This window comes from Canis lupus, chromosome 1 (genome assembly GCF_011100685.1).
Source record: "Canis lupus familiaris isolate Mischka breed German Shepherd chromosome 1, alternate assembly UU_Cfam_GSD_1.0, whole genome shotgun sequence".
In the NCBI taxonomy this organism is placed as follows: domain Eukaryota; kingdom Metazoa; phylum Chordata; class Mammalia; order Carnivora; family Canidae; genus Canis; species Canis lupus.
This window is the reverse complement of record NC_049222.1, coordinates 87775321-87802700: the sequence shown is the minus strand read 5'-3', so window position 1 is coordinate 87802700 and position 27380 is coordinate 87775321. Positions and strand designations below refer to the sequence as shown.

At 47.4% G+C, this 27380-nt stretch overlaps 1 protein-coding gene and 1 long non-coding RNA gene across 3 annotated transcripts in view; one reads left to right on the top strand and one right to left on the bottom strand.

Moving 5' to 3' along the window:
• Nucleotides 1-1187: 1187 nt before the first annotated feature.
• KLF9 (Kruppel like factor 9) lies at nt 1188-23549 on the bottom strand. Of its 2 annotated transcripts, none has more exons than XM_038527104.1 (2): nt 22967-23542; nt 1188-1653 (listed from the first exon to the last, which is right to left on the bottom strand). In XM_038527104.1, the coding sequence occupies exons 1-2, from the start codon at nt 23469-23471 to the stop codon at nt 1424-1426; spliced, it is 735 nt and encodes a 244-aa protein (XP_038383032.1). In that variant the 5' UTR covers nt 23472-23542; the 3' UTR covers nt 1188-1423. The 2 variants fall into 2 exon arrangements, with proteins under 2 accessions (XP_038383032.1, XP_038383033.1); XM_038527105.1 differs by lacking the exon at nt 1188-1653 and adding an exon at nt 21536-21645 and having other exon boundaries at nt 22967-23549.
• Nucleotides 23550-24441: 892 nt separating this feature from the next.
• Nucleotides 24442-27380, top strand: part of LOC119870835 — a 35170-nt gene continuing 32231 nt past the window's right edge. Inside the window, exon 1 of the long non-coding RNA XR_005354196.1 lies at nt 24442-24578. This is a non-coding gene — a long non-coding RNA (uncharacterized LOC119870835). The remainder of the gene's footprint in view (nt 24579-27380) is intronic.

The window sequence follows — 27380 nt, the reverse complement described above, 5'->3', positions numbered from 1 at the left end:
GATGTCAAAGGTACAGTGATGTGTTCTCATTCACACGCGTTCTGTGTACCCTCGTTTTCCAAAAGGGACCGTGCTGAAGTCACCTTGGAAATCATCATGGTATATTCCCTTGGGGCTCCCTACTTACAGAGGGATATGCTTCTCTTTTCACATGTCAGCTCCCTTTTCCTTTTACATAACTCTTGCACCTGTTTGTGGGAGTTTGTAGGAACACGGGCAGGAGACCAACACACCTTTTTCTCCACCAAATCGGTGTTTCCCGAGCAAGTTACTGTTTTGCACCCATTCAAATAAAACCCAACAGAGTCAAAACCCTCTCGCTTCGTGGCATTAAAACAGTAAGGTGATGTTAACTAAAAGGATCGGAAAATTTGGAAAAGTTAATAGAGTTAAAATTCTGTTTGTTCTTTTTGATTTTTTTTTTAAATACTACCCTCCTCCTCCTTCAGCATCTGTCGGATGTATTTTGCCCTCCCATCTCTGCCATGATTTCATAGGGAAATGTGTATACTATAAAAAAAAAAAAAAGCAGATTATAACGTGGTTCCAAACAGAATGTCTGCTTCTACCCTTAAAGCACGTATTTAACTTATTCATCCTCTGCATTAGAAAATAAAAGTGCAGCTTATGTTCAAATAGTACAATTCATACAAAGCAAGGTTTAAAAGTTCTGTACTTAGTGTAACCTTTCAGAGGTTTGTCTTGATTAGTATAAATTCAGACTGCTTACCCATTGACTATAAGTAACTTTTTTTTTGTGGTTTTTGTTTTTGTTTTCAAGTCTTTAGATGACAGATCATGCTGGAGTAGATGTGCTCTTGCTTGCATAAAGACAGCTGTGCTATGGCGTGTTTTTTGTTTTTTTTCTTTTTGTTTTTGTTTTTTGCTTTTTGTTTTTTTTTTTTTTTTTTTTTGTATCTCAAAGGTTAACGTGATTCAAGAGAGTGGTTTTTGCTAAAGAAACCGAAGCACACTCGTCATTACATCGAAAAAGGTAAGAAAACAATTCTGGAGAGAGACAGCAAGCAGAAAGGGGCCCAGCGCCGCCCCGTGACGCCGCAGGTCCGCTCACCGGGTCAGACGTATGTACACCAGTGTGGGAGCTTTAAAACTCTGCCCCCCCAAGTCTGGGCTTTGCCCCCCTCCCCCGGCCCCCTTAACCCCCCCCCCCCCCCGAAAAAATAAAGGAGAGAGAGAGAGAAGGAAAAAACAAAAAGCATTTGCCTTCCCTCCAACAGTCAGAGACGCCGGAGCTGCCTCTGCGCGGGCCGGCGCGGACTTGGCGGTCGGGCTCCGCTGGGCTCACACCCGCCGCGGGGCGCGCTGCAGGCGGCCGGGCCGGGCGGGGCGCGGGCGCGGGGCGGGGCGCGGGGCGGGGCGGGGCGCGGGGCGCGGGGCGCAGTCCGGCCGGCGGGCGCGGCCCTCACAAGGGGTGGGCCAGCGCCTTTTTGGAGCGCTTGATCATACTGGGGTGGAACTCGGTGTGGCGCCGCGCGTGCTTGGTGAGGTGGTCGCTCCTCATGAAGCGCTTCTCGCACAGCGGGCAGCGGAACTGCTTCTCGCCCGTGTGCGTCCGGTAGTGGCGCGTCAGCTCGTCCGAGCGCGAGAACTTTTTAAGGCAGTCTGGCCACGTGCAGGGGAAGGGCCGCTCACCTGCGGGGGGGGGACAGGACGCAGGTGAGACCGCGGCGTCGCGCACGCCGCAACCATCCCCGGCCCCCGGCCCGGGGCACACAGCCCGCTCACCTGGGGGCCGAGGGGTCCCCCGCAGCCACACCCCCGCACCTGCCACCATCACCCCCCGCCCGCACCTGCCACCATCACCCCCCCCGCCCGACCTGCCATCACCCCCCCCGCCCGCACCTGCCACCATCACCCCCCCCGCCCGCACCTGCCACCATCACCCCCCCCCGCCCGACCTGCCATCACCCCCCCCCCCCGCCCGCACCTGCCACCATCACCCCCGCCACCCGACCCGGAGCCCGCATCCCCGGTGCTGGCATCCTGCCCACCCCCCCCCACCCCCGGGGACCTCAGAAAGGGGACAGAGAGCGACCCCAGAAGGAACCAGCGCCGCCGACTCCCTCACCTTGGGGCTGGAGCCTCCCACACCGAGCAAGCCGTTTCTGTTCTGTAAGCCACCCGCTCGGGGACACCTGGCCAATGAATACGTGAGGACGGTTCGGAGAATCAGGTTCTCCGGGCACATGAACCTGGTATGTGATCCCACTGGATCCCTGGCAGCCTTGGAACGTACTGTTATTTGGGGGGAGGGGGTGGTGGTGGTGGTTATTCTACGGGGTTGCTGGTTCCATGGGTTCCGTGGGAAAGCCGGAGAGTGGGAAGCCCTAGCCCTTTGCAGGATTTGCCGGCACCGGCACCGCAGGACTGAGGCGGCTAGTCCAGCCAGGCTGTCACCTGGAGCAGGTGTTTCCCCCTGAGCTCCTGAGTGCTGTGGCCACCAAGCCTCTGGCTGACCCAGTCTGGTGACAGGGAGGCCAGCAGCCACAGGAAAGAAAGCCTGCTTGTTCCTGAGCATCTCAGTAACAAACACTTTTAGAGACACGGAGAGTGCCTCCTGTGTAGGCCATATTTTAGGTCATATTGTCTTATTATTATTATTAGTAGTAGTAGTAGTAGTAGTAGTAATCTCTATGCCCAAAGTGGGTCTCAAACTCAAGACCCCAAGATCAAGAGTCACATACTCCTCTGATGTAGCCAGCCAGGCACCCCAAGTCATACTGTCTTATACAAAAAACAAGTTTGTTTCCTCTGCCACATAATAATCCTTCAAATATCTGAAGACAGCTATCGTGTCTCTCTCTCTCTCTCTAATCTCTGTTCAGACTAAGCAGTCCCGGTTTCTTTCATATTTCTCATACAAAGAAATTAACATTATTCTAAAATAGTAAGAGCTAAGGCATCCTGTCACTGAATTCTCACAGGACACCCTGTGGAGGTGGCCCATTTCACAGATGAGGAAACAGGCTTAGCACTTGCTGGTGTTTCCAGCACCCCCTCCTTTGCGGCTCCTCTCCTCAGAGTCAGTAGAGTGTCTTCATGTCCCACTTTATTAAAATGCGACTGAGCCTCACCCTCCAGACATGATCGAGTTAGCACTGAGGGCCTCTGCCATGGCAGGAGAGGGCCTATGGCCATGTTTGCTGAGGACACACACAAGCAGAAAGGCAGAAGGAGCTGTTGATGATAAGAGAGTCTTGTGTGCCCTTCTTGTGAGCACCTGGCTGCCTCCTTCTCACCTTGTTCAAGCACAGCCCAAAGCTGCTGCCTTACAGACCCAGGGCACACAGGCTCCTGCCTTCCACAGAACTCTCCAGATACTCTTTTGGAAGGTGTGAGGAGTGCATGTTTTCTCACTCCAGTTCCCACCTTCCTGGAACCCAGAGACTCAAAAGGCTGAGAGCTGTCCACTGCAGTGCATCTGAGTCATCCACATATTATTCATCCTTTCCTTCCAGTGTCTCCTACCTCGTGCCAGAGATGTAGAAATACTGATCATAAGAACAAAACCAAAGCTCGGTCATTTCTGTGACACTCCACACATGGCTAAGGTTTTATTTGCTATTCTCTCAGCAGAGCCATGGTTATCATGCCCTGTACAATCTCTTTGTTCTTATGGGAAACCCGATATGGGGAATACAAATCTCTATTAGTAGATTCGTTATACGTGGGTCTAGGTACGAACCTTCACCGAGCCAGGGGGCTGAAGAGCCATACCAGCAAAGGCAACAGCAAACCCGTGAATGCCAAGCCCTACCCAAGGTGGATGGGTATTGGGGTTAATGAGGCAAGAGGATGCTCAAAGACTCCGAGAGGGCCAAAAAAACCCCAAAACTAAACAAGAAGAAACCACACTTCAAACTGAACACTTTTGAGAAAACTCAATGACACGGAATTTGGAGACCACATTTCAACTTCTGCTGGATCAAACAGTTTTCTACATGGTTCAGAACTTGGAACAAATGTGGAATGCAGGTTGTCACAACACAATAAGGTTGAGCCTCTTGGGATAAAGACAGCATCATGAATGATTTTTGTACTACTTATACCACCAAGCATTTAATAAATGCCTAAATTGTGTGTGTGTGTGTGTGTGTGTGTGTACACATACAGCTGAGGTTGCTCACATGACGAAAGCCTGCTCAGAAGTTTCCTAGATCGCTGGGGGAAGACAACTCCTGTCTCTTCCAGAATTACACTGCAACCAAGTCCTCTTAACTCCAGTGAAAGGTCTATGGGAGAAATATTCTCTTAAATATGTTATGTTAAAAAATATAATGAAGGGTTAGAACTCACACAGCGATGAATTATAAAACCAAACCAAAGCAAGCCAAACGGAACAACCCTCACTGCTCTCTCCATCCTGGATGAAGCCTTCTCTCCCCTGCTTTGTGATTTGGTGGTGAGAAAAGCGATGAAAAGGAAAGGCTCAGTGTTTTCTCAGTGCTTGTTAGGATAAAAACTCATCAGAGCGATTTTTCATGGAGGACTGGTAATGTGGTTTAGCTTACTCACTGGCACATGTTTCTTTCAAGTGAGTCACGAGAGGAGGTTTTACTGGAGTGGATCTGTGTCCACTGTGGGAAAGATGGATCAGAAGACCACTCGGCTATGCTCCAGGTTGGGAACGAAAGAAGACACGCCCTCTGTTCTAGGAAGATGGCTTTATAGAAGAGATAGTGGATGGAAAATTACCATGCAGCCTGAATCAGCTGTATGTACAGAACCATTAAGTATTTATGATGATTTATGTAGGTTTCAAGTGTAATCAGGGTCCCTTCCCACTGAATTCACCTTCAGTCTAGCTTCTGGCTCTACTGTCTTCGCTGCTCCTCATGGTTGTCACCATGTGACTGTTCTCTTGCTTCTAACCCAGATGCTGCCATTGACGTAGCATCTTTATCCCTGTTTCAGAGAAGAGAGGGCCACCTACTGAGCCCAGAGCAAATCAGAGCCAACAGCAGCCTTTGTTAGACTCATATAACTTGTGTAATTCCACCTTACAGTTTCTGAGCATTTAAAAAAAGATCTACCTGGAAGTGAAATGCTAGTGTAAAAGCTCCAGGATCATTTTGATTCTTCTCGGATCCTTTGGAAAAACATTAGTGATCTAAATCAGGGGTTTAGCAAACTACAGCCCGCAGGCCCAATCTGACCCGCCATCTATTTTTGTAAAGTCCATGAGCTAAAAATGGTATAAATACCATTCTTATTTTGGCTTTCACCAAATTGTTGGGGGGAAAAAAATCAAAATAATAATAATATTCTGGGATAGGAGAAAGTTTGATGAAATTCAAATTTTCACATCCATATACAAAGTTTACTGGACCACAGTCATGCTCATTTGTTTATATATTATTACCTATGGCTGCTTTTTACTATAACAGCAGTGTCAAGCAGTTGCAACAGAGAATGGATGGCCCACAAAGTCTAAAAGATTTGCTACCTGGTCCTGCATAGAAAGTTGGCTGAGGGATCCCTGGGTGGCGCAGCAGTTTAGCGCCTGCCTTTGGCCCAGGGCGCGATCCTGGAGACCCGGGATCGAATCCCACGTCGGGCTCCCGGTGCATGGAGCCTGCTTCTCCCTCTGCCTATGTCTCTGCCTCTCTCTCTCTCTCGCTCTCTCTGTGTGACTATCATAAATAAATAAAAATTTTAAAAAAAATTAAAAAAAGAAAAAAAGAAAGTTGGCTGACCCATGATCTCAACCTGAGGATTTGAACTTTTACCTGGTGTATACAAGAGTTTGCAAATCCAAATGTCTTCAGGAGCCAGACACATAATGAAAAATGGGTGAAATGCCAGCTGTATTAGATCATGGGTTGTAGTGGAATCCATAGCCAACTGGACAGTGCTTTGTCCCCTCAAAGGCATTCAAATTCAACACGTTATAAAGCATTGTGCCAGCCAAACAATGTGTGTGTTTGCAGGAAGGCTGGATTCTTCTTGGGGACTGAAAATGTGTAGGCCTTTGAAACCACTCACTTCTTTAACCCAGTGAAGAGTCTGCATACCACCTACTTTGGTATGTTAGTTGATAATAGACACACAATAAGGTAGCATGTAAAAAATGATACATGTTTTGTACCTAAGAAAGTATGGAATGGCTAAATATGTAGAGAAGGAAGAATTTAAGGCTGAATGAGATGAGAGATTGTGGGCAGAGGAGGAAAAGAGAGGTCTTGGAGAAGCTGCGGCTGGCTTTTCATCCTGTACCCAAGAGAAAATCGAGTCAGGCCTTTCAGCTCAGTGCCAAGGCCCACAGAAGAACAGTTAACCTTCTTCACGCCGAACAAATCATATGGCAAAGCAACTACCAATTAAAGAATCTTTAAACTTGTCTTCAGCATTAATGAGAGAGTTACCATCCTCCAAGGGAGAGGGGCGGGGGAAGAACAGGAATGTACTAGTGTTTTATTTCTGGCCTTTACAGGAAAACATACCCAGAGGCAGTGACACAATAAACTCTTGCTTTACTGGAGCAGAGCTGTTAACAGCACAAGTTCCTCTGCGTTCTCATTATTTATATACCGCTCCCCTCCCCTTTCAGCAACCAGCTAAGCACCTCTCGCTGACAGACTCGGCTCAGAGTGTAAAATAAACTTGATCAAAACGGCTACTGAAGACCGCACCTGGTGTGTAAAAGACTTTCTTTGCAGAGACAGGTCAGGCCTCCAGAAGTCTCTGGGCCTCCAAGGGGTTCAAGAGAAGTGGAGTAAAGCCTGCTGGCTAGGCGCTTGCCTACTCAGCACAAAGGATGGCTCGTTGCTTTTAAGAAAGAGCCTCCACTCTACCTGGTGATTGGTGGACAATGCCAAGTAGTGAGTTCTCCATATGGAAGGAGAAAGAAAGACGACAGTGTGGGTATTGCTGCCTGGATATACTGAACCTCCTCCAGGCTGCCCTGAGTTCAGACAGGCTGAGAACACAGATCTCCCATACCCACTTCCCTGCCTGGTTCTCTTTCCCATTCCATCCCAACCCACAGTTCCACGGAAGAGTCTAAAACGGGCTAACCTTAACCAAATACAAACTCTGAGCCTCCCATTGCTTCTAGCAAAAGTAACTCCATCTTGTAAAACAAATCTAAGGGCTTGAGGCCTCCTTTTCAGAACAGAATTCAAAAATGCCAATTAAGAATCACAGCTTCTTGCCAGTATACAAAATCAGGGCTGCTTCTTGAGGAAAAAAAAAAAAAATAGTGGGTTTTGTTTATTGAAAAAAAGGAAGTAGGATTCCAGAGATAAAAGGAAAATCTGATATTAGAAAATCATATTGATATGATTCTCTATTTTTAACAGGCAAATATACCATCCTCAACCCCCCCCCCCACATCTTCCCTTGAAAAATTCAACATCCATCCCTAATAAAAGGTTTTAGGAAAACAGAAGAATAATTCCCTAATAAGACAGAAAAATATAGATTGGACACTTTTCCTCAGCAAGGTCAATAGTAAAATAAAGGTAGCATTCTATTAAAGTCAAGCTCAAGGCATGAATGGACACTGTCTCCATCACTACAGCTATTTAAAATTATTCAGGAAATGCTAGCGAGGACAATTAGATAACAAAATAAGAAGTAGGGGATCCCTGGGTGGCTCAGTGGTTTTGCACCTGCCTTTGGCCCCGGGCGCGATCCTGGAGTCCCGGGATCAAGTCCCACGTCAGGCTCCCAGCATGAAGCCTGCTTCTCCCTCTGCCTCTCTCTTTCTCTCTCTCTCTCTCTCATAAATAAATAAAAAAATAAATCTTTAAAAAAAAAACAAAATAAGAAGTAAATCACTGGAAGGGGAAGTTAATACAAGAATTATCTGCAGTTGATACAGACTTGTTTGGAAAGTCTTAGAGAAATGCCTAAAAAAAAAAAAAAGCTAATATAAATTAAAGAATGCATTCTTAGGTGTAAATATACAAGAGTAATGGGTTTCTTATATGCTAACCATAGCCAGTCAGGATGAGCCTAACAATAAAAGTTCAAGACCTGCACGAGGAAAATCTTTAGACCTTGATATAAAAGAAATTGAATAAATGGAATATTTCCCATATTCTCGGATGGTAAGTCTCAATGGTGTGAATGTGGCAATGCTGTACAAATTCATCTATGAAATTAACACATACCATAGAAATTCTTTTTTCTTGAACTTGACAAAATTATTCCAAAGTGAATTTGGAAGAATAAATATACTCGACTTGCCAAGAAAATTTTGCAATAGAACAACAGTAAGTGAACACTTGCAATACCAGTTATTACAATGTATGATTAAAGCTGCAATAATTAAAGATAGTGTGAGACCAGTATAAGAAAAGACAAATCAGTGGAACAGTCAAGTCTGAAAATAAACCCAAGACTCGGTAGGGATGGGGTGTTTCAAATTAATGAAGAAATGAATGTTAAATTCAGTAAACAGCAGAGACATCTGGTTAAAAAGAAAAAAAAAATAAATCTGGATCCCTACCTTATACCATTTCCTTCAATAAATTCCAAATGAGCTATACACATAAATGTAAAAAATAAAACCACGGAGGTGAGAGAAAATATAGGTGACTATTTTTAGAATTCTGGAATGGGGAGAGACTGTCTCAACATGAAACCAAAGGCAAAATCCTATTTGAAGAGTAGTTTTGAAATACATAAAAAATTTTAAACTTCTATATAGTAAAAATATACCTAAGTGAAAGAACTTGAGTCAGAACAGTGAACCTAATAAAGGAAATTATATAGCACAAGACAAAAGGTTAAAATCTGTAATATGAAAAGGACACTTACAAATCAAAATTAATAACCCAATTTAATAAAATTGGACAAGGATGCAAATAAGTAATTTATAAAATAAGAAATACTACTGGCATGGGGCACCTGAGTGGCTTGGTGGTTGAGCGCCTGCCTTTGGTTCAGGTTGTGGTCCCAAGGTCCTGCAATGGAGTTGTACACTGGGCTCCCCACAGGGAGCCTGCTTTTCCCTCTGCCTATGTCTCTGCCTGTCTCTCATGAATAACTAAAATCTTAAAAAAAAAAAAAGAAATACTAATGGCCAATAAATAAATATATGAATTCAATCTCACAAGTAATCAAAACAAGCCAAGTAAGACACCAATGAAGTATCTATCAAGCTGGTGAAAATGTTAAAAAGTAAGTGCACATGGGGTGCCTGGGTGGCTTAATTGGTTATGCATCTGACTCTTGAACTCAGCTCAGGCCTTGATCTCAAGGGGTTGTGAGTTCAAGCCCCATGTTGGGCTCCACGCTGGTCATGGAGCCTACTTAAAAAAAAAAAAAAAAAAAAGTTTATCCATTACTGGTGGAGCCATGAGGAAATAGACCTCTGTTATGTTGGTGGAACTTGAAATTGATGTAGGGATTTCTGGCAATATATTTCTGTAGGAATTATTTTTTGGTAATTAGATAGGAACAGAAAAGTATACAGGGGTACCAGCTTTGTTCATAAAAGCTAAAACTTGGTAACAACTTAATTGTCTAACAGTAGAGAACTGGTTTGATACATTGTAATGTATCCATACAGTGGAATAGTGTGTACTTGTTACAAAGGTGCTAAGATTGTTACAGAATGAAATGGAAAAACCACAGCAATACCCGGAGATGTGAAAAGAGCAGTGTATAATCCACTGTATATTTATGTACATGCAACATCTACAGAGAGGAAAAAAATCCTAGAGGAATATATATAAAATATGAACAGCAGCTATCTACAGGTGTGTGTTTTTTTTGGGGGGGGGGATAAAGAGTAACACTTTCTATAATTTTCCTATATTTTCTAATTTTTAAAAAATAGTCACGTACAAATTTCTTTTATGAAACAAAGTCAGAAGAAAATCTTATACAAAACAAAGGAAACTGATGCACTCAAGTTTAAAATTTTCCATGAATGGGTTGATCATTCTTGATCAAGAATATATTCACAGAGGATGGGGGCCCAGGTATTTCCCTTCTATTGAGAAATAACACTCCGGATATCTAAGACCAAAGAAAAGAGTATCACTCTGTTTCCTTCTCAAATTGTTAGAAAGAAGCTTTCAAAACATACCTCATCTGTTTTCTCACTTCTCCATCTCCCCACCGACTCCTACTTTTTCTGTATGTGAAAGGGAGAATGGCCCCTATGAGGACAGACAGGAATCTGTCCAGAGTGATGGCAATGCTACCCAACCAGGGGGTGAGTTCACTGGGAAGCAGGGGGGCAAGCGTGTGCAGAAGTGCAAAGCCCAGCATCCACACAGACTCACACAGACCTGCCCTGACCCCAGACCTTTGGCACCCCCATCCCATTGTTCATTATCATGTCTTGCAAGGCTGACATGCAGGTCCAAAATGTGAGCCTTTGCTCTATTTTTCATACCCATGATCCTCAAGTGCAGAAGCACAGTGCACTTGACAGATGAGGTACATGGGCCGTCTCTGGGAGTAAACAATTCGACAGTTCCCTGCATAAATTGTTCCAGTGAACCATGAGCTCAAAAATCAAGAAGTCAAAAGGCAAAAGAAAAATCAAAAGTCTCCTGTTTGCCAGAAATATTTCTACCTACACATGCAGATGCTCTGAAAAAATAAAAGCACTTCATAGGCTTTAAAAGAATAATCCTGCCTGAATGCCATCCCATTATATTGCCATTTGCTCTTGGCCCCTCTCGGAATCCCTCTTGCGGTTGGGTTTCTTTTTATATTTGATTTGTTGATATAACAGAGTCATTTTAGAGTTTGAATGTGAGATTTTACTTCCTGGCTCCCATGTTTATCTGTGGAAAGCAGCCTGTCCCACTCCTTAGGTTCTGAGCTGGGAAGTGGGTGTGTGTCAGTAACATCTGCCACATAGCATTTGTTCTGCAGCACACTGGTGTCTAGGGAGCAAGCCTGTCTGAATATTGTTTGTGTGTCCCCAACCTCAACTGATCAGTGAGACAGCTCATGTGCTGGGACCTCAGAAGGAGAGACGGTGGACAACAGATTCTTGGCTCTGGTTTCTCAACCTAGTGAGAGAAATGTCCTGAAGTCTCAGGGATATGGACCCATAAAGCAACTCTAAAACTGGCAGAGGTCGAGAGCCCTCCCCACAACCACACAGCCAGGTCCAGGCCTAGATTAGCTGGTTCCCACGTTCTTCCTGCCACCCCAGACTATGCTGCTTCTGCTCAGCTGTTTGTGGGAAAGAGAAATAATAAGTCGACCCACTAAGCATTGAACAGGATATAAATGTTGAGTGGCAAAACTATCCTAAGAACATAGATTCTTTGCATCTTTGCATTTTGGGTGACTTTTATAACCATCAAATGCAAACCTGTCAAACCTGTCCGATAAAGCCAACTTAGACGGCCGATGACCTGTCCAAGGACACGCATAGATGAGAACCGGTTTTCAAACTCTTCCTTCAGCTTGGAGCACAAGACAAGACTGGATGTGAAAGAAGAGCAAAGGCCCTAACTCAATGGAGAGAGAGAGCCTTCTACCCACACGTTTCTCTCATTTTCTTACTCCCAGGCCCTTCTTTCCCGATGGACTGGCTCAGGGAGAGCATTTACAGTTTAAAACAAATAGATGCTGCTGAGCATTAAGTTCCAAAATAGAGTCTTAAAAATGGAAAGCAGACCCTGAAGTCCTTGAAATCTCTTGATTGGCCAGCGCTGCCGACTGAGACCTGAGCCATAGAGAGAGGCAGGAGGGGTGGGGTTTATGAACAGACACAGAGGTCCCTAACAAGTGCCTTGTGTTCTGTACTGTCCTGTTAATAACACGTGGGGGCAGTCCTGGGTGTGGCCACTCTGGCCTGGACTGGCCTGGAGCCTGCACTGGCCCCTCCGGGGAAGTCCCCACACAAACCAGGGCACCTGAAGAGTCAGGCAGACACACTGAGGAGGGGCTGTGTGCATGTCTCCCAGCCTTACCCTTCCAAATGTCGGGTGTGGAAAGGGACTGTGTGCTCCTGAGCCCATGAGCACACAGTTGGGAGAATGCCACAGGGGTCCCGAGTCACAGACTGCAAAACCTACCACCTGGAGCCATGGTCCAGAGGTCCTCTTGAGCAGAGGATGCCGGAACATGAGGACCAAGACCTAAGCTAGTGCATGACACCCCAGGGGACACCATCAAGGTAAAAGGATGGTGTGTAACATCGACAGCCCTCCCATGATGCCAAAAAAAGTGCATTTCTTGCCTACCAAACACCAGATCACTCCCAGAGAAAGGCCAAGGAAGAAGGAAAGAGAACCCTGATTTTGCAAATATTTACCTAAAGAAGACAATTCAATAGATAAGTGACAGAGAGACCCTGAATAGGACTCAAGATAAAAGTTTTTCCACCAATAGTACAAATGAGAGTAGGGGGAGGATGAGGGGCAGCACTTGAGAACTCAGTTCTGGTTATTGACAGTTACATCTTTGCACACCCCAGGGTCGCAACTGGAAAATCCATGTCCAATGCACACGGGTTACTTTGCAAGGGCTACTGAGACTTTTAGCATCCTTAGCAAACACAAGGATAACCTTTCCATTTGTGCACTTAGGTACAATTATATGTGGCGTCCACAGCTTCCTGTCGGGAGCAACCACTATCCGGAGAGTTGGCGCTTTTGGCACAGATCAAACAATGGGCAAAAAGACAAAAATACAGGAGATGAGACTGCTGTCCGGTTAGAAAAATGCCTACTCTGCCAGCCAGGCTGCGGCACTCGCAGTGACTCTGAGTGACTAGTGATGCTTCTCCAGCACGCGATGCCAGCCTTTCCCTTCTGGGCTCAACCTCTGTACACTGCTCACATCACGGTAAAGTTGTGATGACCACATGCCATGTGGGCCACCGTCAGACAGTTTTTCAAGCTTTCATGGAAGGAGCCACTGATTCCTATTGCCTGGGGTTTGTTACCAAAGACCACAACGTTTGACAGTGCTGAAGTTTCTGACCTTCACTATGCATTACCCTGCCTGGCTCCCCCAGCCCCCCTGGACGGGCATTCCTGGGCAGTGCTTCACATGTGGAAGCAAGCGGGACATGGAGAAGAAATAAATTAGGTGACAGGGGCAGAGCCCATGTCTCTTTATGCTGGGGACCCCCACCTCAGAGGGATAATGCTCACTAGACAAGCATTTTCTGGCTGGCCACGGGTATGATTTGTAACTCAAGAAATGAAGAGCCAGCCGTTTGGCTGTCATTCTGCTTATTTTCATTAAAATGGCAGTGATACAAACCTATTGTAGAATTATGGCAGCACAGGAATTAAAGTCATTTTAATGTGTTCTTTTAAGTTATTTTTAAGAGCTAATTTTTGCCTCTGATAATTTATTAGGGTGTTTGTGTTGGGCATTACACACACCAAATAGATTCCAGAATCCCTACAGGAACTGTCATATAAACAGCCCATCTTTGTAAAGATGAGCTCTTTATCTACTAACATCCAGGGTGACAAACATTCATGTAAACACAATTCATTTTTCTGGGCATTAAAATGGACAGACAACTGGAATCAAGACCAAGTGAATGGTGCTGGTTATCACACCGTTGCTGTTAACTTCATTCCATGAGAGGCTTTGGGTACTGGCTTCCAGGATGTCCACTGAAGAGGTATGAGGCATGAGCCTGAACACAAGAACTTCATGTTAAAATAATCTATCTTTTGCAAAGGCCATTTAGTACATGCATTAGTGGCCTGTCTTTTAGGGTAAACTCCAGGGATAGCTCCGAGCCTTTTCTCTTCAAAGAGGAGAAAAAAGAAAAGCTGTCATAGAATCTGTCTCTCATTTTGTCAAACCTCTGTTTTTTGGAACAACCTGTCTATAGTTCTATGTGGCAGATAGAGGGGCTATCTGTTGGTTTTGCCTGTCTGGCATCCTTTGCTTCTTTTGGGTAATAAATAGCACGCCTTGCGTTTCCTCATGGAAAACACCCCTTTCCCACTCTGGCGGGGAGAGTGACCCCCAAACCCCAAGCCCAGAGGTTCAATATGACCTAGCCATGCCTCAGTGATTGAGTTCAGGGACAGCCACAAAATTCTAACTCAGCTAATGAAGATGGAAGCCTGAGACTTTTGCTAGAATCATTAGGAAAGAAGAACTTTCTTTCTTTGCTGAAACGGCAGGCTGGGAGTCTGATATGTGGTGGCCACCTCACCACCATCCAAAGACAGCCTGCCCATGAATGAAGCCAAAGCAAAGGACGGCAGAACTGAGCCAGAGAGAGAGCCCGACACTGACTATCTGAATCCAGAGACACCAGAAACTAGAACCACCTCAGATATGTTGGTAATATGAACCAATCACTTTTTTTTTTTTTTTTTAACTGAGTTGGTCCAAGTTTGGATTCGGTTGCTTGCGACCAAGAGTCCTAACTCATATAGCTGTGCACTCAGAACTGGTATCTTTTTCAATTGGAAGGAAGTAGCTTCTGAATAGCTCTTAGAAAATATCGGAGAGGTTTGGTCAGAGTTCAAGAATTCTGTAGACATTCCTAACCAAGGTTCATAAAAACCAGCCACAAGCCAGAGTTAAAACACAAGAACAGAGAGCTAAGGTTTGATGGTTTGGGGGCCAAGTCCAGGAGAGGCATGCAAGACAATGGGGTCTCTTTCCCCACCGGTGGAGACCCCAGGGGTTCAGATCAATAACAATTCATGCAGAACTACAGGCAGCTAGAAAGATACTAGGAAATTCCAGAGTAAACTTGGATTAAGATAACTGACTCCAAGTCTAATTCCTCCTATAAAATAAGAGTACTTTCCTACCTCAATGGACTTCTGTGAGCTTACATGTGACAATGCACATAAACCATTCAGGTTAGAAGTTGGCATGTAACAAATGCTGGATGTTATTGCTATTCCTATTATTATTACTGTTAATATTAATAATTTTCCATTAAACTATTATTCACAATGCTCACAGTGCCTGCTTTCAACCTCTAGCACAGCTCTATGCATGTAACAGTCACTCAATATTCTTTCAATGAATGAGCTGCTGCTGGATTGCTCTGGAATTGCACACAAAAATTCTAGGAACCTCAAAAGCTTCTGGGGAACACCTATAAATTATTTTTAATTATAATTCTTGGTCAATGGGGATACTGTCCGAAATGCTTTAAATGCATTATCTGAATTAAGTCTCAGAACAACTTCAGTTGAATCACTGAACTCCATTTTACAGATGAGAAAACTGAGGCTCAGAGAGTTTTCAACATACAAGAGTGCCGGGGTGGGACATAAGCACAGGTCTGAGGGCCCCGAAGCCCATGCTTGGATTGCTCTCCGTACTGAAGCAAAGGCCTTTCCTGGGGATGCCGTGCATTCAGGCTCCTTAGAGTAGGCTGGTCTCCCCATTACACACTCTTCCTACTGCCTCTTCCTCATCAAAGCCGGCCCCCTGGAAGGGAGAGATGGGGAAACCTTCTTTTCCTTCTCTTTGAACCAAGATGATCTATAAAATGCTTTCCAGTTCTGAAATGTCTGCAAAGCTTTTTGTCCACTGCCTACCCTACTGGTTCCCACTTTGGGTCCAGTCAACTCTGGGAGGCACTCACTTCTAAAATGACAGAGGCTTGCCTTGGAAAAATGTTCACACTTTGTTCGATACAAAATACTGCTGCCTGCATTTCAAATCCTTGTCATTAATTTTGCATGGCTTAAGCTCCCCTCTCTTTATTTTCATCTATGTAAATAATGTCCTCGCTTTTTAAAAAGGCTCAATCAGGGATGAATTCCATTCTCCTATTCAAATTTGTGATCATTCTCAATTTTATTTAAAAAAAAAAAAAAAGAAATTCGAACATCCAGAGGACCCAGGCTTGGACAGTGAGCTAGCTGGTTCTTGCAGCTCTAGAATCCTTGGATTTCAGATCCAGATGTTCATTCACATCTCAGAATTCCAGAGGCTAACATACCTCACGATGAACCCAGATTCAAAGGGAAGCTTGTCAGTGTACCTTGGTAAACACTGGCTTGGAGCACAAATGGAAACGAATGCCTTGGAAGATCCCACGCATAAAAAATGGATGCACCTCACTCCCTTAGAGGGGAAGGCATTCTCTATGAATAATAATGTGAGTCCTATTATTTGCTGAGGGGACTGCTTGAGGCCAGGATAAGACAAATGTTTACTCTTGGCCTTAATGCACCAAAAAGGTATTAAAGTTTCAGGAGGGCTCCAGGAAGGGCGGAGTAGGAAATCTCACTGGCACTTGGCCTTGGGCTGGTTCACAGTGTGCTGCTCCCATAATAAAAGGGCAGAGGTTCCCTCTGACTCCACCTCTGCCCTTTCGCTTGGTTAATTTGGTTAATGTGAAGCAGCTCTTTAAACCAGGATTTTAAAAATGCTAACCACAGATTGGAATTCTCAGGAGGCGGTGGGGGAAAAGAATTCAAATCAAAGAATTGCAAAGAATTCACTGTGAGGGAAGGTCTCTGCGTGGGCCAACCTCGGTTGGGCCTTTAGCAAGTCTTCAACAGCCCTATAGAGTCCGGGGCGCCCTCTTGTGTTGCTGAAGAAACCCAGGCCCCAGGAGATCGGGCTCTGGGCCGAAAGTCACATGGCTGTCAGGGCAGCCGGCCAGCCTCCCCAATCCCGGTGCTGCTGCTTCCAAACCCTCCAAGGGAACATGCTTCAATCGAACAATACCCGATACTTGGGAGGGTGGCCAGACCCTCTTCTACAGGCAAAATGATGGATGTGATGACCCCTCAAGGTCACTTCCAATCTCCAAATTCTACTCTTTTGATGCTGACAACTGCTGCCACCAAGTGCTCTGATCATGGCCTAGGCCTGGGACTAGCTTCCCAACAAAAAGTGGGGTGGAGCGAGAGACAGGCTTGCTCAGAGACCACTGCAGAGGATCCCATTTCTTTCCCTTTAACCATCTGTGGGGTTTTTTTTTCCCTTCCTGTTGCCCCTCCTTTTTGCGAGTGTTGCATAGAAACAGAAAGTGCCTTTGTACCAATTACTAGGCACTAATTTACGTTCTTCAGTGGGCGCTGGGCTTGCTGGAGAAACATTAGGATCAGGTGGGAGGGTCGGATGTGGGGGAGGCCTGGAAGGCTGCAAGCTTTTTCTCCAAGCCTGAGAACAGCCAAGAGGAGAAGAAAAAAAAAAAAAAAAAACAACCTGAAAAATTTGGAAGTCAAGACTAACGAAAATGACAAAGCTGGTTTTATCTTGTTTGTTTGTTTGTTTGTGTGTTTGTTTGAAAGTCAAGAATGCTGGTAATCATAAGGCATTCAGAAATCAAACCAATGGCCTGGAAAGTCGTCTCTAACCAGGGCCCGCCACGTTGTTTCAGAGGCTCCTAGAAGAATGAACACTGGAACCTTTCCACCCACTTTTCTTCCCAACGAACTTAAGGAAGACCACTGTCAGCTACTTTCCCAATATGTCATATGATAGTTCTCCCTGGGAAGTTCAGGCTGGGAATTTCCCACAGACGTTGCAGAATGATTTGCTCTTGGAATAAGCATCAACAATTGAGACAAGAATGTAAATCTGACCTTTACATTCAGAATCCAAGCATTCACTTGGAGGTTTGAAGGTAATGGGGTGTTGCCATCAAAACAGCCCTATATTTGCTCTGCTACCTCCTCCCGACGCCGGGCCCCACTCGTCCCCTCCCCTTTCCTCACCACTCATCCAAGATCTGAGGGGAAATTAGGGGAATGACGTTTTCACCCTGTAATTCCACTCTGTGTGTATCTTCTGTTGTGAAATAATAACCCTGCCAGCAGCAGCAGCTTTTCTAAGGCAACCCCACTTTGTTTTTTGCTAGGACAGCTGGATGGAGGGTGTCCGAGGACAGGGAAGTGAGGAAGAGGAGCAGTGGGTCCTTCCTACATCGAGGACTGGCAATGAAGAGCTGTTGGGTTCCCCCTGCCCCACCACCACCACCAAAGACCCCAATCCCCAGGGTGAGATCCTAGCAGTGGGCTGGGGCTGGGGCAGCCAGCCATATGGGCCATCTTCCCTTGGAACAGAGAGGGTGTTAACCTCTTGCCTGAAACCCAGAAGCAATCCTTTCAGTAGTCCATCCTTGCAATCTTTAGAAACCTCTTATCCTCTACAGCTAGAAGCCATCTGTACCTCTTTGCTTTCTTCTTGAATGTAGACTGTCATTTTTTCCGACAGGATACATGAGATTGTGTCTAGACAGTCTCACTGGGGACTGGGGTGTATACTGCCTCAAGGGGGCAAAAACTTGATCTTTGGCAGGTGAAAAAAGTTTTAGCTATTACAGTGGTTTGTGGCCTTCTCAAGGGGAGCAATACGTAAACCACTCTACAGTATATCAGTGGCACTAAGATGTCATGTGAGGGGCGAAGGATTATGGGGAAAAAAATGACCAGGGTTTCCTTACAGGAGAGAAAACCGGGCGGCGCGGGGGAGTAGAAAAACAGTTACCCGTGCAAACCCCACTCAGGCTAAGCTGTAAATCTATTTTGGATGAAGCGTGTCAGGTTATGAAATACAACAATCCACATCACTTGGGGAGTCCTAGGGAAAGAAGAACAGGGCAGAGAGAATGTCTCCTCAAAGGCCTCCCTTCTACTTACGAAGAGAAGAGAAAGTCGCAGAAACTGGGCATGGGCTAATGAACAGCCTGCCCGGAGGCCACTTGTGAGCTAAGGCCCCCAGCCTGGGGCCTGCGGCCAAAGTGAGACCTTGCCCTGTCCCTGAACCCCTGCCTCCCGGGTAATGGAAGTGGATCCTTTCTCACACCTCTGATGGCACGATCTCCTGAACCAAACAGTTGACTCTAAAGCTTTTTGCGGTAATTAAGGGAGATGAGTACAAGAGGCTCAGGGCAGGCCTGGCACCTGCCTAAGCAAAATCTTTCAAACTCTGGTCTCAGGGAAGGAATGTCCTGGCTGAAGGGACATTCTTGAAGAGTCCAGAAAACTTGTTTCCAGGGTTGGAGGAGACCTTCCATGGTGAGGGGCCCTCCAGATCCCTTCTGCCAGATAGTCTCAAGTATCCCAGGGAAATGTTCAAGCTGGATAAGGAAAAACAGAAGCAACTGCTCTTGGGGGTTTTGCAACTCTTGTGTCTCCTTATTTTACACGGACGTCCTTATGCTCTATTAAAAAAAAACAAGTGTCATTTTTAAAACCCTTTCTGTAGAACTCGAGGGATATAACCATGATCCTCAAGCTCAACCCACTGTCACCACTTGGGGAGAGCTGACTTGAGTCCTAAAAAGAAAAATGGCACTTGGCATGGAAGTGAAGCCTAAGGTCTCTACCATTAGGATGTCAACCTTGCATGAGTCTACACCAGCTGGTTCTGAAGACCTGGATCTGGAATTTGGATATTGTTGTTTCCTTCCCCCAAAGATTACCCCCCTCAATATATATAACCATTCAAGGTGACCACAAAATCAGGAAACTTAGTATAAACTCTTTTTCTTTCTTTTAGTGCTCATGGGGAGACGTGGGTGTGGCAGGGGGTCTGCACAGTGAGTGGGTATTTGTGGAGTTAGTTTGGGGTATGTGCTCTGAGATGGGGGTGTGTGTGTAGGTGTGGATGTGGGGGCTGTGAGAGGACTTCTGTGTGCACACGGGCACACAGGTGAGGGCAGTGATATGGCTGTGGCTCTGTGGGGCAGGTGTGACAGGATAATCTTAAAACCGCTTGCCTTTAAAAAAATATATATGCCCCACATGTTTTCAGGCCAAGTACTCTTAATGGGTCCCATTGTTAAACTGGAACATTACCATGAATGCCCTCTAATGTGTCCCCAAAGTCTGGAAACGAAAACGAATGTGTTTATGGCATTTTTCAGATTAATCGTGCATCTGCTTCTTAAACTTTAGAGGCACATTACTTGAGAGGAACATCTGACCCAGAGGCTAATGAAAAGCAAATTGAGCTTAGTATTATAAAATGTAAACTGATATACTACTTAAAAATAAGTTTATCCTGGTTCCTGATTTTGAGGATACCCTCTCTATCACACACAAGCTACAAGATGCAGAATTTCTTGAGGGCTTTCTGTACGTGGAATCCTATTAGGTGCTTTGCCTATGTTATTTAATCTTTGTACAAGAACCTATGAGGAGTTCGGTGATAACAGCCATATACACACAGAGTGGATTAAGAAACGGAGGGTCAAACAAAGAAGGATAGTAAAATTACATGCCAAAAGAGATGATGTAAATGATTAAAATAAAGGGCACTGTCGAGTAAAGAATGATCAGTTCAAGCCAATTGTTGCTGGGTAGGACTTCAGGCCCAGTACTGCCAGATGGATCGATTTTTCCAGAGAAGCCAGAACTCTGGATTTGTGACGAATCATCTGATTTCTAGATGTTAGTAACTAAACTACATTTTTATTAACTCTGTGTTGGCCAAGCCAAACAAATTTGCGAAGCAAATCCAGCAGCAGGCCTGTCTAGTTTGCAAACTTGGAATTCCAAATTGCTGAAGTTTCTCCCACCTGGGAAACAACAGGACAAACGAGAACCCAACTCAAAAGTGTGTTTTCTCTTAGGATACTGCGGAAGTAGCTGCACTGGATGAAATGCAATTTTGTTTAAATGACTCAACTTCTAAAGCCACTGGTTTTGTGGAAGTGGCAGCTGGAGGAGGCTCCAGGAGCTGGTGGAGCAGCAGAAAGGACTCTCATAGGGCCACACAGAGCAGGGTGGGGGTGTGGCTGGAATTTTAGCTGTTAAAAGCTTCATAGAATGCAGACATTCCAAGGGCTAGCTGGGATCCACCTTCTGGAAAAAACCAGGAAGCTCCTTACCTCTCCCCCCCCCCCCGCCCCCCGCTTTACCCCCCAAGACAATCCAACTTGAAGCCCTATCTGCTGCAACTTCCAAATGCACAAGACCTAGAAATCTCTTCTTTGGAGTATCCTTCACACATCCCTAGTTCAGTAGGAGTATGCTTCCCACAATATTTACAGAGGGCGAGGTTTTTGTTCAACCACGTCCTGGTGTCACAGAGCCCCCCAAACGTAAAGAAGACACCTGCTATCACCATATCCCTAGTTTCAGAAGACCGACTGTAGCATTTAAAATGGGATTAACATTTCACTTGGTTTTCCACTCCTGACTGTGTAAAAGGTTCTCCTGGAACAGCTGGGCCGGCTTGCCTTATGGAGAATTAAAGAGCACCACGCATGCACGCACACATAAGCAGCCATTTCTATAAATGCCCGAGAAAAAAAAAAAAAATCACTCGGCTGAATGGGTCACGTCTCCAGGAATCCTTTTTTTCTAAGACAGGAAGACTCAGGTAGCGCCCACGCCCACAGAAACCCTGCAGGCCTCCCCGGCCACCGGCCACCGGAGCGGGCAGCTCCCTGAAGGAGAAAGTGCCTTTGCTCAAGGTGGCAGTGGGTGTCGGGGTGAAGTGAACCCCCGGGGGACGTGGCTGACAAGGCCAGGCCCGCCCAACAGCTGCTGGTGAGTAACACCCTGGGGCTAATATACCCCTACCTCACCCTGGGGGGAGTGACGCTAAAGGTCACATCCCCCAGTTCAGGCACACATCTGCCTGCCCCCAGCCTTGCAGACACAAACTTTGTCAACTGTGCTAGTTTGATGGCAACTTAAGAGGACAACCCCAAACAGAACCTGATTTTGCAGGAACCACGCAGGAAAGTCAGTTTTGCTCCTGTGCCAGCAGCCACCTCCACAAGGAGCACTGTCCAAAGGAAATAAAACCCGACATGCAGTTACGTGGCCTTCCTCTGAAAGAGCAAAACCAACCCAACCCAACCAAGTATCATTCTCAAACCACAGGCCCAGGGCCTCATCTTGAGTGTACCGACAATTACACCAAAGAATGACAGTACTTTGCTAAGTAACTCCAACAGCCTCTTAAATATCGCGTGGGATGGAGGGAAAAGAAGTTCTAGGAAAAGATCAAGTCCTGTGCTTCCTTATCAGAACAGCGGTTGTAACAGGACCTTTACTAAAGATGTGGAGATAGCATGGCCCAACCCTTTCCAACTTTTTCTGAGTGTGTTACCCAGAACCAGCACAATTGGCTGACCAAGAATCTCGGGAAGCCTCCAAAGCCCATCTTAACCTGCTTATGTCTTTTCTGGCCACATCCCTTGGGCCAGCCCTTGCCTTTTGGTGTCCCTGGGAGAGACCCTGGTTGCAGGAGGGAGCCTGGATGTCAGGCCAGGACCACACCTCCTCGCTGACTGTTCAGGGTGCAGGGTGCCACCAATCATGGTGGTGGTGGCGGCGGTGGGGAATCGGCTGTGGAATCTCCTTAAAAAAAGGCTAACTAGTCATGAAGTTAACCCCCTCCACCATCACTTGATCAAACTCCTCTGCTGCCCGAAGCAGTGTTATTTTAAACCTCCCTGGGGACTCTGGGCCAAATTTAAAACCACCTTGGCAAGCCCTGAAAAAGTAGCAAGCACGGGGCTAAATGAGTCCTTAGTCATCCCTAAAAGGCTCCCCCGTAAACTGCTTCTCCCCAGGTTTGGGGCGCGTCTCGCTGCAATCCCACAAGAGAATCAAATAAAAGCTACGCCATTTGACCTCCCCGATGCCAGCGTGTGCCCAGGTGGGGTGGCCCCACGGCCGTGGGGTGCGGGAGCCCTGCGAGGGGGGGCGGGGCGGGGAGGGGAGGGGAGGGGAGGGGAGGGGAGGGGAGGGGAGGGGCGGCACCACTCCCGGCGAAGCCACGCACAGGGGCCGGCCCTCGGCGCTCGCTCCCCGGCCTGCCGGGTTAGGGCTCTCGGCGGCTCCTGGAGACGGGAGACGCGGCGAGAGGGGGAGCCTTCCGTCTCTCCGCGGCTCAGTCAGTTAAAGAGTCGAACGGCAGCACCTGATCCAAAATACGGGCACCCTCGAGGCCGAGTGTGGTGTCCTTAACGCCCCGAAAGGCTGCCCAGCCAAAGGTCAACTAACCCCAGAGCTGGGCTGGGCTGGGCTGGGCTGGGGTGGGGGGTGGGGTGGGGGGGGTGGGGGGGTGGGGGGGGGGGGGGGAGGGAGCCGCCGCTAACCTGTATGCACTCTGTAATGGGCTTTGAGATGGGAGGATTTTCCATAGACTTTCCCACAGCCACTGTAGGGGCACTTGTGCCTCTTTTCGGAGGCGTGTTTCCCCTTCGCAGCCACTCCGGGGTGGAGGAGGGAGAGCGGGCTGGGCGCGCCGCCAGGATCCTGTCTCTCCTCGGGGCTGTGAGAAGGACTCGACCCAGATTCGGTGGTCACGTCGCTGTCGGATCCCATATCCTCATCCGGACTCTCCAGACTGTCGCTGCACACCGAGGGGGTCTGGATGGGTCGGTACTTGTTCAGGTCCAACAGGCTCTTGGCGATGGTGACCAGCGTGCAGTAATCCTTCCAGGCGTCCCCCGGGTCGCCGTGCTCCTTGGCCACCTCGCGCTCAGGGAGTCGCAGTCGCTCGGCGTCCGGGGCGCCCCCGTGCTCCGGCACCGCAGCGCGGTTCGAGATCGACACCAGACACTGGGCGGCCACGAAGTCCATGTAGGCGGCCGCGGACATGGTGCGGGCGGCGGCAGCCCCGGCGGCGCGGCCCAACTCGGCGGTGGCTGCGGAGGTTCGGCGCGGCCGGCCCTGGCCTCGGACGACGAGCGCGGCGCGGCGCGGCGCGGCGCGGCGGCCAAGGGGGCGGGGGCGGGGGCGCGGGCGCGGGGCGCTTCCGACTCGCAGGAGCGCGAGGCGACCTCAGCCCCTCATCTTTACGTAACCGGCAGCGCCTCCGCACGCAGCATCCACGGCCTCGGGCTCCGCCGCGCCGCCGCCGCCGCCGCCGCCGCCCGCGCCCCGCTCCCCGCGCCCCGCGCCCCGCGCCCCGGCGCGAGTCCCCCCGACGGGCGCGCCGGCCGCTCCGAGCCGGCTCCCTTGGAAAGATGCCACACGTGGCGGCCGCAAGTTTATTCGCTTGAAAACGCCCCCGAGGCGCTGGGAGAGGAAACTGCAACGGAGGTACACGCCCTCGGCCGCCGGCCTCTCTCCGTCGAGCCGCAGCCCCGGGTCCCGTTCACCCGAGCACCCGCACGCGGGGGGCTCGGGCCGCAGCGAGCGCCGGGTCTAGGACGCGCCTCTCGGCCGGTCCGCGGGCGCCCTCCGAGCCCCTGCGCCGGCCGGTCCGCACCGTTCCGGCATTCTCTCGCTCAGTAACAATTTCGCAGAATCCCATCACGTCACAACCCAAACCCCCTCCAATTGGCCAGCGGGGAGGGTGATTCAACTCTGTTTACTTTCTCCCCCTGCCAGTCAGCGCGGCCTCTCGGCGGAGAGGTGCGTCTAGCACTGAGGCGCGCGGCCAATCCGGCCGTTCCGAGCCGCCGCCTCGTGCTACCCCGACAGCCTCGAACGCGGGCGCTTAAAAGGGTAACAGCCGGGCAGGCCGGCGGGGCGCGCCGCCTCCTCCCCGGGAGCGCCGGGCGGCTCCCCCCGGCCCGCGCGCTCCGGGCGGCGGGGCCGGGGCACGCGCCCCCCGCACCCCCAGCCCCACCCCGCCGCCCCGAACCGCTGGCGCTCGTTCTCGTGACAACAGAAAACTTGGCGCCCGGCTTCCCAGCTTGCAAACGGTTAAGTGGCTTCCTGCAAACGCTAGAGTCCCAGCAACCAGCCTTCCAATCGAAAGTAAGTTGGTTGATGTCACTGACATTGGCCCGGCCAATCAGAAGGGGCGCTCCGAAAGCGAGCGCCCCGCGCCTGGAAACCCCGGGAGCTGTAGTGAAACTGGACGCAGCCTTGTGTGTCGTGTTGCTGGTAGTAAAAGTGAGATGTGTATGGGAGGGCAGGGGTGATGAGTAAATGCGATGTGAGTCAATACTTAACAACAACAACAACCAAATGTCAGGCCAAGTTGTCCAAGAATAAGCACAAATGAGAAAGCATCATTTCTTTCTTTGTGTCTTTTCTTTTTCTCTTTCTTTCTTTCTTTCTTTTTCTTTCTTTCGTTCTGTTTGGGGATGCAGCATACTTTTGGGTAGGTTTTTAATATACATGCAATGTGAGTCAATACTTTAAAAGAAACTAAATATGTCAGGCGAAGTTGCACAAGAATAAACACAAATGAGAAAGCATCATTTCATTTTTCCCCCCTTCCAGTTTGAGGCTGCAGCATGCTTTTGGGCAGATTTTTAATAATTCCTTCAATCCAGGGACCCCTGGGTGGCTCAGTAGTTGAGCGCCTCCTTCAGCTCACGGTGTGATCCAGGGATCCTGGGATCAAATCCCACATCAGGCTCCCTGTGGGGAGCCTGCTTCTCCCTCTGCCTGTGCCTCTGCCTCTCTCTGTGTGTGTCTCTCATGAATAAATAAATAAAATCATAAAAAAACTCCTATTAATGATCCTTCAAGCCAATGCATTGACTATGACCAATTCATCTGAAAAATGTAGGGCTGACAAAAGTTCTGTTTAAACCAAATTCTTGGGATGCCTGGGTGGCTCAGTGGTTGAGCCTCTGCCTCTGGCTCGGGGTGTGATCCTGGAGACCAGGGATCAAGTCCCAGGTCAGACTCCCTGCATGGAGCCTGTTTCTCCCTCTTCCTGTGTCTCTGCCTCTCTGTCTCTCTCATAAATGAATAAATAAAATCTAAAAAAAAAAAAAAAAGCCTTTTTTTACTGTCTCACTACTCTTACAGGAAATACCCCATCTTTGCTTTTGGGATACCTTTTCATTCCTCTCCTTCCTTAGTGCAGTTTATTCTAGGTAAGTTATTTTAGTTTTGTTTTGAAGCTACTGTAACCCATCTTCAATTAAATGCAGACAAAAATTTGTATGACTCTTTTTAAAAACACCATTTTCTTTCCATAGACCCTTAGATGTGATTTCAGGGTTTGTTTCTCTTCCCTCACTTTACAAACGCCAAGACTGAGATGTATAGAAGTGACTTGTCTATCTTATCAGGTAGACAGTGACAGAGCTCAATTGAAACCATAAATCTAATGATGGCCAAGCCCTTTGGGCTTTAAAACAACTGGGCTCTTCGATTTTGTGAAATATTAACTGTGCTAGACAGATTCTTAAGAACTGGAAGGAGCCAGAGATCCTTAGGTATTGAATATTGTGGCATTACGGGATCAATGATTAGCATGGGTCTTGGAGTCTGATTAACTCAGTTTGCCCCTCCCTCTGAATGAATGATGGGTTGTTTTCCATCTTGAGAGCTGAGAAAAGAATCTAGGGCTAATGCCTCTTGCAGGAGGCAAACCATCAGCACAACTGGTTAAAAATACATTGATTTGGGGATCCCTGGGTGGCGCAGCGGTTTAGCGCCTGCCTTTGGCCCAGGGCGCGATCCTGGAGACCTGGGATCGAATCCCACGTCGGGCTCTCGGTGCATGGAGCCTGCTTCTCCCTCTGCCTATGTCTCTGCCTCTCTCTCTCTCTCTCTGTGTGACTATCATAAATAAATAAAAATTAAAAAAATACATTGATTTTCCTAATTGGGTATGAGAGGTACCTGCCTCTTAGTGATACAGATCCACTGAGGTCCAACCATGGCCCTCACTGGCTGTTAGCCTTGGTCAAGGGTTGGGAACATTACTCACACCAGTTTCCTGGTCTCTAAAGGTCCAAATTAACACTCCCAGTTTGAAGGCCAGTATAGTTTATTTTGACTTTGCTTTTGAAGTGATACAGGAAGATACAGCAGTAGGTTGAGTATATGGAAAAGTGAAGTTTGGAAAAGGGGTGGCAGTCAACCACGAATGTTATCATCACCATCACTGTCACCATCACCAGCATGGAAAAGTAGGTGCATCATGGCATGTGAAAGTGATGCCGTCTTAGAATTCTTGCATTCTAATCCCCTTAATTTTAGAAAAGAATTCACTGAAGCACAGGGGAGTTTGCCTACTTCATAATTTTTCTGGGACAAACTCTGTCCCCAAGGATAGATGATCATTTAGAAATTGCCTTTGCTTGCTTCCAAAACCAATGGTATCTCTCCAGGGTCTCTAGATCACCGCCTATATAGTCTCTTGAACTTGCATTGCAAATGGGCATTGCACTGGGTACCTACAGACAGCCCTAGAGTTAATTAACATTGGGATTGTTCTAGAAGAGAACGAAAGTCTGATCTTTCCTTGGACATTGAAATCCAGGGACTTGAATGTATTTTTAAAAAACTTATGATGATTGATTCAAACTTTCGCCTCCCTTACATCTTGCCCTCTTCTCTTTTATTAATTATCTTTAATTTAGTTTGGTTTGGACTGGGCATAGACCATGAATTTTTCCAACTCATTCATTTCACAGGTATAAAGTAATAAAAGAAAAACCTAGATTTCATGCACATGAGTTTCTCTCACATATTTATAAATGTATCTGCTGCTTGACTTGATTTAGAATAGCTTTTTAGAACCCAGAAATCCTAGAATTATAGAATGCTTTCCCCTTTATCTCTTTTTCCACTCATTCCTTCTTCAGATAC